The sequence below is a fragment of the Embiotoca jacksoni genome, unplaced genomic scaffold, assembly GCF_022577435.1.
Source record: "Embiotoca jacksoni isolate LCO1_2020_lvr unplaced genomic scaffold, fEmbJac1.0.p SCAF_28, whole genome shotgun sequence".
Classification (NCBI taxonomy): Eukaryota; Metazoa; Chordata; class Actinopteri; family Embiotocidae; genus Embiotoca; species Embiotoca jacksoni.
This window is the reverse complement of record NW_027185379.1, coordinates 934,982-947,910: the sequence shown is the minus strand read 5'-3', so window position 1 is coordinate 947,910 and position 12,929 is coordinate 934,982. Positions and strand designations below refer to the sequence as shown.

At 43.5% G+C, this 12,929-nt stretch overlaps 1 protein-coding gene across 2 annotated transcripts; it reads right to left on the bottom strand.

Moving 5' to 3' along the window:
- Positions 1-535: 535 nt before the first annotated feature.
- On the bottom strand, positions 536-10,650 carry LOC138205438 (sushi domain-containing protein 6). 2 transcript variants are annotated; one of them, XM_069161460.1, is made up of 5 exons: positions 10,505-10,650; positions 6,654-6,739; positions 4,857-5,060; positions 2,716-2,860; positions 536-2,213 (listed from the first exon to the last, which is right to left on the bottom strand). In XM_069161460.1, exons 2-5 carry the CDS (start codon positions 6,724-6,726, stop codon positions 1,880-1,882), a joined length of 756 nt encoding a protein of 251 aa, XP_069017561.1. In that variant the 5' UTR covers positions 6,727-6,739; positions 10,505-10,650; the 3' UTR covers positions 536-1,879. The 2 variants fall into 2 exon arrangements, with proteins under 2 accessions (XP_069017561.1, XP_069017563.1); XM_069161462.1 differs by having other exon boundaries at positions 536-2,210.
- Between the last annotated feature and the right edge of the window lie 2,279 nt (positions 10,651-12,929).

Sequence of the window (12,929 nt, the reverse complement as noted above, 5' to 3'; positions counted from 1 at the left end):
TTCTATAAAACTCTGTCAGGCTGCACTGTACATGATGTTCTCTCTGGCTTCAACACTTAATACGCACAATTTGAGGACTAAAGAGGTATCTGCAGGCATTGAGAAGAAGTACGATTGTCAAAGTCTTTGAAAAGGCAAATATAAGATTCTGTTCATGATGCAGTAAAGATTCTTAAAAATAAATCTGCTCAGTGCAATATAAAAGAAATATTTCTTATGAAAGGTCATATCCAATGTTTAAATATGTTTTGAAAGAATTGGACCACTTTTGACCCAATCATTTATTTTCATCTGAGGAACTGAGCAGAAATCTTTTCACAAATTCAGGAAACACATTCTTGCTGAAATGTTCTTTCAGTGTTTGAAGAATGTTTCTCAACCACTTTTGCCTCCTAACAGCTCAGCGAAAACTCGTCATGATGGCTTTGTGTGTGCGCGTGCATGTGCGCGTGCGCGTGTGCATGCGTGTCGGCAGCACCGACGAACCCAGGTGATGCACGTTAGCGTTAATTAAAGTCCCAAACCAGGAAGGACGTCAAAGAAACACCTCAACATTTATTCATCATATAATTCTGTGCAATAACACAATGTACAAATAATTCATTCTGTAAATATTACAATCCATATAATAGTTAAGGTCTGTTGCCACAAAATAAAACAGAAAATACATTCAAGGTCTGTAAAGGCATCAGTCAGTCTGCAGAGGGAAGTGAGGGCACGAACACGCTTTCAGAAATCAGTGATCAAAGAGTTTCATATCTGAAGGATTTGGTCCCAAATTATTTTTCCAGGTTGTGGAATGAAAACTGTTAGTTGGATGATTATTTTTGATAACAGTGTCCATGTCTCCACAAATTTACTGAATTCATTCATCAAATTATTTCAGTGATTAAAACAGGAAGGTTATTTCTTTTAACAGTAGCTTCAAATTAATCAAATACCAAATCATTCTTACTTCACCCACCACTGAATGAACACTAGAGAAACACTTTTAAAGAACATTTGGTTTCCAAGCATTTTTCTTGAAGTCTCTTAAGTATCTGCTGTACATTGAGAAAAAAAAAAAGAAAAGAAAAGAAAAAAAAAAGACATTTTCAAATTAACCTCACAACAAGCTGTTGCAGCAAAGTGCGTGCACCACTTTGGCACCACATCAACATCGGTTGCACCACGGTCCGAGCACACTGAAAGAGAAACGCTGTGCAAAAGTCCCAGACAGAAAGAGTCAGTTGCCATGGGAACACACATGTTGTTGGGTTTTTTTTTGTTTTTTTTTCAGCTAACTTCAAGAATGAAGCCCCGTCACTGACGGGAAGGATAGATAACGTCTCCAGAACAACACTGAAAACACACACACACACACACACACCTTCATATCACTGCTGTCCAGTGAAAAACCTCATAGTTCCTTTTTACTCTCATCTAAAAATATTTAAACAATTACATTCTTTCTCATCACACTAAAACAAGGCAGCATTTAATTGCCATGTTTTCACCAGACAGCAGAGACACATCACTTCCCTCCTGTGTCACATACATTCATACAATACGCTGTACAATCGACAAATTCGTTTAGAAATGCACTTTCAGTCCCCTTCAGCCAGGTCTGCGTGACCTCAAACTGGCCAATCGGAGCTTATCAGTTTAAACTACACCAGCATGTGATTGGTCCTGATGCTGGTGACCTGCAGCCAACCAGGAGAAGCGCAGGCAGCACGAGTCTGCTGTCAGTCCCGGTTTAGTTTTTTAGTTTTTTTTCAGCCTTTATCTGCAGAATAAACACTGCAGCATTTATCTGTCAAAATCGTGACTTCAGTGCCAAACAATGGCACTACGTGTACGAGGAATTTAGTCATAAGTGAACCCCACGGCCTGTCAATCAAGTGTCCTTGTCGTCTGAAAGTGTAACATGTAGCCTCCGGACGTCCCCGTTGCTCATCCTGTCCCTGGGATGGGATGACTGGACCTCCTCATAGGGAGGTGGAGGGTTGTCGGGGCTCTGGCTGGACAGGAGGGGGCGGTGGCTGCCGTCCAATTGATTGTTCAGAGATGACTGTTGAGCCTCCTGAGCCAATAGGAGCTGCGTGGGTCCGGGAGCCGAGCAGGTGGGGATGCGCTGCCCCCAGCTGCCGTACATAGCCTCCTCGTAGGAGGGAAGAGAGACGGGATGTCCGTCCACCATCAGGTCCAGCTGGTCTGAGGAGCGACGGCTGCTGGAGGGGAGAGACGGCGTTATTTAATGCTGAAAAGGCCGGCAGGATGTACAGATGATGATCTCTGATCTCTTTATCCGAAGCATTCACATTCTATATAAAACGACTGCTTCGGCCCGCTTTTCGCATTAAATCGTTGCTCAGTGTGTCCTGCAGATCGGTGGACCCGACAGTTTTTATCCGAGAGTCCAAACGAGTTAACTTTTCTACTGAAAAAACATGTAGCTGAGCTGCACTACAATGTTTCTACAAAGTTAATCACTGCAGGAGATTTAGTTCGACTTCAACTGCGTTCGACTTCGTCTGACTTGATGGTCGGCAGCTCAGGTTTAACATCTGGACACAGACAGACTGTAGTTTAACATCTGGACACAGACAGACTGTGGTCTATTCTATCCTGCTTTCTGATTGGTCTATTCTATCCTGTAGTCTGATTGGACATTATAATTCTGCCCTGCGCAGCGTCACATAAAGTCTGATGCACCCATAAGCTTCTTCTTACCTGTGTGATTGACAGGGGTAGAGGCGGGACTTGACAACGAGGCAGACAGTGGTGGTGAGCAGGAAGATGGAAACGCCCACCGCTGTTGTGGCCATGCTGGGCATCGAGTTGTTCACGGCGTCGTCAGATTTCATGTTCGGACCATCTAAGGAAGAGAGAGATAAAAGTTTAAGTAAAGAATAACTAACAGATACCAAAAACTGAGCAAACATGTGCAGATTCCGGATTCTCAAATGTAAAAAAAAATTTGGCTTTTTATCTTTTCATACGCAGTGTTGGTTTACAGCAAACAGCCCTAGTCAGCTGCTGCAGTAAGCCAAGTTATGGCCGCTCAGCTGCATACAGACAAACAACAGTTCATCAAACCATCAAACACTCATCAGGAGTTTGAGATGTTTGATTTCAAGCGCTGCGTCTTTGCGTGTTTGTGATGGTGGTTTGTTTTTCTAAAGGCTGCTGAGCACGAAGCAGAGGGATGGTTGATGGTTGGAGAGGAGTTGGACTGCAGAGTGAAAGAAAAGCAGCCAACAAGTACTCAACCAACTGCATCCAGATTGCTCTCCAGAAAGTGTTTCCATGTTGCTGAAGTTTTAAATGTTGATTTGGTCGTGACGTCATTACAAAAACGTCACGACAGAAATATTTGATCAAATACGAGATCTCCGACTGGAAGGTTTCTGGTGGTTCGGTGTGTTTGTGTCAGTGACTCTGCAGCGGTAGCTTTCCATGAGTCTCTGACAGTGGAAACGTAGAGGAAACGTTTAATGGTTAATATGGTGGCGTCGCCCGCTTCCTCTTTACGTGCTCTGACTTCCTGTTGCAGCGTGAGTGAGTGGCGAGAGAGGAAGTCAGAACTGGTCTGCGGAAAGCAAAGCTTGTCGTTTTCCTGCACAGCGTCGGCATGTGTCTGTGATCTGATAAGTAGGTCAAAAGGTATGAAGTGATAAAGCTGCTGCTTCTGCAGCTGGGTGGCTGTTCAAGGCCTCAGTGTGACATTTTATGATTATTAATACCACATGATTAAAATGACACTGCCCTCCTGATTAACAGATGTAAAATGTCGGTCAACTGTTCTTCTTGTTTCTACTCATTAAAGATGACACTTAAGATCTGATCTGACAGGAGACTGCAGAGGGGAAGTGTTGTTGTTGTTGTGATGGCAAGAGAATCAATAAATATCCCTTTTATGGAGACTGAAGCATCACACAAGCCATCTACAGATTACATCCAAAACCTGCTTGAGCACATATTTTGAGTATAAGTCACGATATCCACCTCCAGAATATCAAAACAAGAATGAACTGTCATTGAATGTGTAGTCAGCCCTGAAACCATCTGGGTCAAAGCTGCGATGAGTCACGAGTAGATTATACTCCGAGGTAATCACTGAGGAATGCTATGGTGCCCAGTACTGCTGGGAAATACCAAGAAATGTTTAGAGTTTCACAAGTTTCTTTTAATAAGTTTCTTATTAAAGAAGGGAATTTCAAAAGTCACACAAAGTCACAATCTCCGGAGGAACCCGACTCACTGAAGCACACGGGACGGAAATATTCTCACGGCTACGAATGAGGCGTTTTCTGTTGTAAGTTTCTGTGTAAAACTTTGTGAGTAGAAGTTGCATCCACAGTAAAATGTCCACCACTGACAAATGATCAGGACATTTTATTGTTAAATTTATTCTTTCTTTAATTAACTGATGAAGTTTTTATCATAAAATATACGTCAGAAAAGAGACCGGCGTTCCTTCTTCTGTCTAACAATCAGTCTGAAAGTTAAAAAAAAAAAAAAATTATTTACGAAAATGAAAAACAGAGAAAAGCAGCAACCCAGATTTTTAGAGGCTGAAACTAGAAATTATTTGGCCTTTTTCCTGAAAAATTATTCTAATGATTTATTAATTAGTTGAATTTAATTAAATGGATTCAAAATTTGACCTTCTGGCCTCAAGTAAAAACACTAAACATAAATAATCCTTTCAGGACAGTTCAGTTTTTGCACCCCCCCCCCCCCCCCCCCCCCCCACCCGAGTTATTAGTACAGAGAAGTAGCTTCATGTCAAACACAGCACCAAAACAATTCAACTTCAACAGGTAGTTGGACAGCAAACATAAATATATTCTACTGTATTAAACTCTTACCTCTCACAGGGTTGCAGGCAGGAATCGAAGGCATCCACCTGCCGTGCCGGCACCTGGAGACGGGGACCTTGTTGCTGATGTGGTATCCGGGCTCGCAGAAGAAACGAATGGTGCTTTTCTGAGGGAAACCTCGGCACGGAGACGGCTCACAGCGGAAACCTCCGTGTTCGGGCACCAGAGGGTGAGTGCAGTTGCTCAGTCTGCCTGCAGATACACAAGCACGAGAACAAGTTGGTTTTTTTGTGCTTTAGAATTGGAGGTCATCAGGTGCCGCTCAGAGGAAGAATTAAAACAACATTTTCTCTCCCGGTCCTCCTGGGAAATGTGCATTTGTTTTCTTTCTGCTTTAACGAACAGGATAAACATTTGGGAGGTGATTTTTCTCACTCCATCCTTCCACCAGATGCCAGAAACCTTTTCTCATTTTGTGCAGTAAAGCAGGCGTCTGCATGCAGAGTCGAGGCCTGTCCAGGCTGCAACTGTCCACTTCGGTATGGTAATTGTATGACTATCCTGTAACTAACTAACTTGGTAATAATTGATCGATATTAAAGTGATATTTTAGGATAATAAAACAGGGTTCACATCCCTTTGTCTTTTAGGGTGAGAGGGTGTGAGGGTGAGTGTGACATCAGCCGGGAAGTGAAAAGATCGCAAGATAATAGTTTTTACCTCAAACACATGTTGAATAAAAAGCTCCGTGGTGTCTGGATTTGTGGCCTTTATGTTCACACATGTATGTGGCCATGAATTCAACCTTCGTACTGAAAAACTCTCACATGACTAAATGTTGCTCACAGCCATCTGTGCTTTCCTCGGCGGGCAGCGCCGCCAGACCAGCAGACGATCTGCTGCCAGTTTCCTCTATTTCTTCATCGTTCGCCTCAAAAAGTCTGTGTCTGCAGAGTTATGGCTTCCACCGCTCTTTAACCTCAAACATCGACTTGTGAAGAGTAGGACAAGAGTGAAGTTAGAAGTGAAAAAAAAATCATCACTATTTTTTGCAAATGAAATTTGCAAGTGAACAAAGTCAGAGGCTTTCAAGGGATTTTAGCGGTCGTCTTAAATTCAGACATTTAAACTTATTGAACTAAAAGCACTGGGGGTTTAAATGTTATGATATTAATGCAGGGAAGACATATTTTGAGCAGGTCTGATGAACCAGAGAGTTAGTTTCAAACCTCCAACACAGAGCGAGAGAAACTGACTACGTCCTGATTAAAGTTCATTTAGTGTTTCACAATCAGTCATCTCAAAAGTGTCATAAAACCAAATCAAAATATATTGCTGGTGATCCTTTGTGCGAGTCGTATTTACAAAACCGTAGTCCTGGTTTGGATCGGGTGTTTCAGAATCTCTCCACTGAAATACATTTCTCCTCAAACCAGATCCCCTGAAATAGATCTCAGTTCCTCAATAAGCTGCTCTGAAACAGCCAAAGGGCTCCACAACTAGCGGGTTTCAGTTTCATTACTTCTAATCTGCAGCAGGCGGGCCGAGGAGACTAATGAGCAACAATCACCATTAAGTGTTCGCTGTGAACAAATATCTGAAGATAAACATGAATCATTTCGTCTCCCTTCTTTGCAAAAGAGTTACCAACGGACCAAAATGTGCTTTACTTCCCGTCAGGCAGGATCGGCACGGCGAAAACTCAGCTGTTGCAGGAATGACAGTAAATGAAAGAGAAACCACTGAATGCAGGTCGGGAATGGATCGCAGTCTTATCTACTGTACGCAGTGTGTGTGTGTGGGGGGGGGGGGGGGGGGGGGGGGGTTGGAGGTCAGGGGTCGTACCTGCAGTGAGGAGCGGCGAGAAGGCCAAGAGGAGGAGTCCACACGGCCATCGATACAGGACGGACGAAGACATCAAACCAGACTTCCTGATGACACAACAGAGACGAAGGGTCAGAGGGGGAGAAAGCACACAAACACCAGAGGCCATCTTCACACTGTACACACACACACACACACACACACACACACACACACACACACACACACACACACGGCCAATTAAAAGTTGTTGTTTTTTTGTCAGCTGTGAACCAGCTTGTTGTTTTTCTGACTGACGCTGCAATCCTGCTTGTTATGTTAATTCACAGCTGTCAGCTGCTGAGTGTCACCACACCGCTGGCTTCAACACCTGAGAGCACGTCGGTCCATCGCTGTCTCCGAACAACGAACCAACTCTGACAGCAAAAACCTCAAACCTGCTGTTGTCTGCGATATCCAGTTTAAAAAGGTGAACGATGAACAGATAGTCGAGCCCGGGTGGTTTTCTATCTTCCAGTGAAGGGCAGCAGTTTCTTTCTGATGCAAAGAGGCACCTTTCAGGAAAGAGGAGTGTGATTACGTGTCAATATTCAGTCTAGTAGAAAGAAAACTTTTGTTATTTTAACACACACAAAAAAAAAAAGATGACTATTTGAAGCGGAGCCGATTCATATTCAGTAAACTAGTTGCTGCAGCTCCATTGGAGGTACTTTCCCTTAAAAACAATCTCATTTGCAGAAGTTTTTTCACTAAAACTTCAGCCGTGTTCAAATGTTCCCCATAGTTTGGTTTTCTTCCACTGTAACTGCAATAAAAATGATTTCACCTGTTCTGATTCACACAATGAAATCAGACATATGGTAAATTATTAGAACCACAGAAATGTTACTGCAACTTTTCTTTAAAACAAACAAGCAAACAGTAAAACGCAACGAATCTCATCTTCTTCCACTTCATTCCCAAAGAAATGTGGAAACTGGCAGCCACCACTCCTTCACAGAAAATATAATAATTAAAAGCTGCTTCTGTGTTTCACTTTGACTCTTTTAATCTCCCATCAAACATTTCACAACAGTCTGTAATTACAGCTGTAAGTCTGACCTGACTTCAGCCTTTCAGTTGATCCATTGTGAAACTCCACCTCACACTGTTGACTGTTTCAACACTGACCCTGACGACCGCACGGACACCTGACAACACAACTTTATTCACCCCGAAACTGGAATCGATCACCACAACAGATCCAACTCTCTCTCAACAGCTCATTAAGGCTTCCCGGTGCCCACGCAGCCCGACCTCTGCCACAGCAGCAGCCTAAATGCCATGCTGTGTGAAAATGTGTGTGGGTGTGCTTGTGTGTTTTCATGTCAACAGGGATGCCAGTCATCTCGGGAGCAGCGGGGGAAGGCCCACTGTCTCTCCGTGACAGCCACGCTCAGATGGACACACACACACACACACACACACACATACACACACACACACACACACATACACACACACACACACACACACACATACACACACACACACACACACACACACACACACACACACACACACACACACACACACCTTACAGAGGTGTAATACACACACACACACACACCGAACCACACGCACATTCACAGCTCCATCTTACGTGACCACAACCTGCGTGGGAAGTCTGCATCTTAGTCATCGTGGGCACTCTTGTGATATTATAACTTCTGCTGTAATGTTTGTCAAGTTGGAAACAAGGAGGCAGCAGAATTATTGTAGAATTATTGTGACAAAAGAAAAAAAAGAAAAGAAAAGTAAAAAGTCTCTTTCGTGGACTCGTTGCATCTTCAGCTGCCTTTCCTGTGATAAGCGCGCGCGCTGCTCAACCGGGACTGTGAGATAAGTGCCGGGCTCCAACCACGAGACATTTTGCACAAAGTTATGGGTAAAAGTTGCGATTAAAAGATGTGAGGCATCAACGGCGACACGATCAGGACTCACTCCACACATCAACCGCGGCGAGGCCTGAAATGTCATGTCAGGTCTCCCGCTGGTTTCTCAGTTGGCCCAATCTGGCCCGCTTTGTTCCGGGGCGCCGGCGGCCGGCGGGTGCGCAAACTGTGACTGTAGGAGACGCTAATTAGTGACCTCACACCTCGGGGGACAGGATGTCCTCTTCATCCGCTGCTGCAGACAACAAGGACACACTTTTACAGAGGTTATTCTATGGAGGAGGCTTTTGTGTTGTCCTCCATCATCCTCATCAGGACCGAGGTGGATTACGGCCCCCCCGTGGTCACGTGGTCATGTTGGATGACGTAGCGTCACACCTTTAATACGGGTTTGCAAACTCTTTCTTGAAAATATTTTTCTGCCACACATGACGTGATGCAATTTACTCAAACTAAACGTGTGGACTGCCACTGGAGGTGTTTCTTTGACAGAAGTTTGTAGGGTTGCGTGTCTTCACCCACTGAGCCACATCTGACAGTCTGGTGGATCAGTAGCTGCAGTGGGAGGACACGACTGATCTCTGCCAGTCTGAACTTTGCTCTTTCTGCTCTGCTGCTTCATAACATTTCTCTGAAAGTGTGAAACCCAGCAGACAGCTCAGTTAACATTTAAGTTCCGGGCATTATTTGTCTCTTTCATTAACACGTTGACTTTTAACTCCGAGACAGGAAATATGCTCTGGTTGTTTTTTAAAGTATGTTTATGACACAGCGTGTCACGGTATTATAAGACTCATGTGGTTCAGGTTTTAGCTAAAAAAGACATACCTAAATAAATAAATAAATAAATAATTAAAAAAATCACCTTAATACTTTAGCATTTTCCTAATTTGAGGAGAATTACTTAAATTATGTTGCAGAAAATGATGCATGAGCACTTTTTACAAAACACTCTTACCACATCTCTAATGAGTCTCTCGAAATGTCCGTCAAAACACTTCAACACAAGACAGACGGTAGTAAACTGCAGGTTGATGAAGGCTGTAAGTTAATCATCTACAATTTTAACAACTGTGCATCACAACCAGCTCGGACTTTTATCACGTATTCCCTCCGCTGCTTTGAATCAGTCATTTCCATATCGACTCGGTCCAGGAATCTTCATCCTGTCTGCCCCCTCATCACCTTCCGTATCTCCACATCTACCAGAACTCACAACTCTCAACAGCCTACATTGGCTTCATTTATACATCCAAGAGTCGATATTATGTCTATCTGCAATTATTGTATTCCAATTACTCGATTAATCGTACACAAAATCGACAAGTCGATTAACTAACGATTTCAGCTCTGGATTTAATTCCAGGGAAAGTAAAGTGTTGATGTACAACCAGACAAGGACCCCCTGCGAGGTTGAACCGCCTCAAATTAACCCTTTGAGGAACATCTTCTTCCCCTTAAACCCCCCCGGAGACCCTGCTGGTGTCTGTCAGTGTCTAAGTGGAGGGTTGTTAGTGGATGGTCTGTGCAGCCTATAGTCACACAGTTTATTATGTAAAAAGCTCCTTTGTTCCTCAGCAACATCAGTATGTCGGAGGAAGCTTCATGATGCCCGCCTATTCTTGTGATTTCCAAATAAAGGCGTTTATGATGTAACTTCTTTTTTTTTTATCAATATTTTAAAATTCACTATTTTCTCTTTGCAATAATGTCGTATACGTAATTTCTTTAGACATATAGGCAAAACAAAAACAAACAAAAAACCAAAAAAAACACCGCAGTCGCTTTTTCTCCCCACGAAGAGCAGAATAATCGATTTTCCCACGTTTCGATCAGCGGTTTTTCTCAGCTTCGTCTATCAGCTGCTGTCACCGGCAGGTGAAGGGAACATCTCTCTTTGAATGGACCAAACTGAAGCAGTTTAAAAATGTGTCTCACCTGAGAGCCGACAACGAGGTGATCCTGCAGCGGGGCGGCTGGTCGGCTGTTCGGGCTGCAGATGCGTTTTTTCGGGCAGATTTCAGGCTCCGAGTGAGGACGGATCGATCCTCCACGATCAGCTGACGAGCGCAGCTCCTGCTCAGCAACAAGTGGGACCTTTTCGGCTGCTCCCTCCCCTGACTCATCGATCAGCTGTGTTTGACAGCAACACCCAGCTTTTCTATTGGCCGCTGCGGCCGCCAAACACCGCCCACCTGCGCTGCTACGTCATATTCTGGAAATGCTCCTTTCTAAGTCACAGAAACACACACCAACTGTTGCACACTGTTTTTCTTTCTTCTTTTTTTTTTTAACAAATTCCTCTTTTTACGCACATGTACGCGCACACGCACGCACGCGTTTGTACAGCTATCTTTGTGAGGACTGAACAAAATGTCCTCACTCCGATTGGCTAAAAGGAAAACTAGTCTTTTCAAATATGCAGACACATACTTATTTAGGAAAAGGAAGTTGTGGCCAGTACTAACATACAAAATAAAAATACACAAATAACTAGTATTTGACTTGAATATCAATAAAACTAACTTCCTGCAACCTTTAAAAATGAAAGCCCAACTCGGAGAGTTTGGATGTCGGGGACAGGCCATCCTGACATACTCAATGTGCTGATGTTTGCTGGTGTTTGGTGAGTATATCACTTCAACATGCTGAGGCTGATGGGAATGTCATTAGTCAAACAGGTATTTAGTGAAGAAGACAACCCCACAAAACAAACTAAAAAGACAAAGATGAATTAAATTATAGATATTTAACTAAAAAAAACAACAACAAAAAACACATTAAAAGTCATTATGGTGCTGAAAAAAGAAAAGAAAAGATTAAATATTGTCCCAATCCATCAGAAACATGTTCAGCAACTCCAGTGGACAGACGGCAACTTTGCTTGTGGGCCAATATAAAAACTCAGAACATAACCAGAGTTATAAGAATTATAACACTAATTAAAATGACTTTATGAAATACACCGGCTCGGTCATGCAATTGTCTGATCGGCTAATCAACTCTTTTTACTAGTGTTCATATAACGCTGAATTCTGCAACGACTCTAAACTCAAAAACTGTCACAATGACGTCACTTCTTTATTTTCCAACCTCACACAGGGACCTGTTACCCTGTTGTTGTTTGGAGGAGCCAACGCTTCAGGCTGACTGTTTACAGTAAAAGATGAAGAGCTGCAGATGTGGTTGCAGCGCTCATTGTGACTGACTGGGAGACTTGACGGAAGTGCTAAAAATACAAACTGCGCTGACTCGGCCTGCTGCGATGCTGCTGCTGCTGCTGCGATGCTGCTGCTGCTGCAGCAGTGCAGGAAGATTCTTCAGGGTTTCCACGTCGGGCTGCGTCAGCTCATCAGGAAGCTTCCGTGAGCTTTTTCAGGTACGTATGTTATGGGTCAGTGAGGAGCCTGTGGAGGACTCATAGTGACATCTGTAAACACGTACATACAACATAATGTTGGATTCATGCATGCAGGTAAACCTTCATTATTCAATGAAGTCATGCATATTTCTAAAACTCATATATTCATGTTGTAAAACTCCACAACAAAAACGTCACAAGCAGGATGCTGCAAGTCCGAACGGAGAAACATCACAGCACTTCGACACCTCTGCTGCTCGCTGTTTGGCCCACCCTTCAGAGGGTACCCTGATGGTACCCTGATGGTTCCCTGATGGTACCCTGAGGGTACCCTGATGGTACCCTGATGGTTCCCTGAGGGTACCCTGATGGTTCCCTGATGGTACCCTGATGGTTCCCTAATGGTTCCCTGATGGTACCCTGATGGTTCCCTGATGGTACCCTGATGGTTCCCTAATGGTACCCTGATGGAAACAGGGTTTTCAGACCACAACACAGCGAAGACTAAAACTGTGACTAATAGTTGGGCAGAGCTACGCTAGCAAGTATATGGTAAACATTTAGTTTAAGATCTTAAACACGAGCAGATTTTGCGTTTCATCGCTCACTTTCAGAGACATTCAGCAAAAATCACAGCTGAGTCTCTCAGTAATTTCCGAACAGGCCATTTACATGCGCTCATCTGAAACTATTCGGCACGTCATCGAGCTGCTAAGTCATCTGGTGACAGTGCAGCCAACTACAGGTGACAGCAGTTTCCTGGAAGAGTTCACAGGTGGTGTTGCGCAATACAAGTTAACAAGTTAACCTTTAACGCTAATCTGATAAATGTTAAACAATAAATGTAAACGTCTTCATGCTCGTAACAGCAGAATAACATTAAATATGGGAGGGGGGACATTTGTGTTAAATTCAGAGCCCAGTTTAGCCTGAACAGTGTGTGTGTGTGTGTGTGTGTGTGTGTGTGTGTGTGTGTGTGTTACAGAAAACAGACACCATGGA

Excerpts from the sequence above, each read along its gene's own strand:
- LOC138205438 (XM_069161460.1), bottom strand. The coding sequence starts at position 6,726 with ATGTCTTCGTCCGTCCTGTATCGATGGCCGTGTGGACTCCTCCTCTTG. Across the intron at positions 2,861-4,856 it reads TGCCTGCAACCCTGTGAGAG|ATGGTCCGAACATGAAATCT; the intron begins GTAAGAGTTTAA and ends TCTCTTCCTTAG. Across the intron at positions 2,214-2,715 it reads TACCCCTGTCAATCACACAG|CAGCCGTCGCTCCTCAGACC; the intron begins GTAAGAAGAAGC and ends TCTCCCCTCCAG.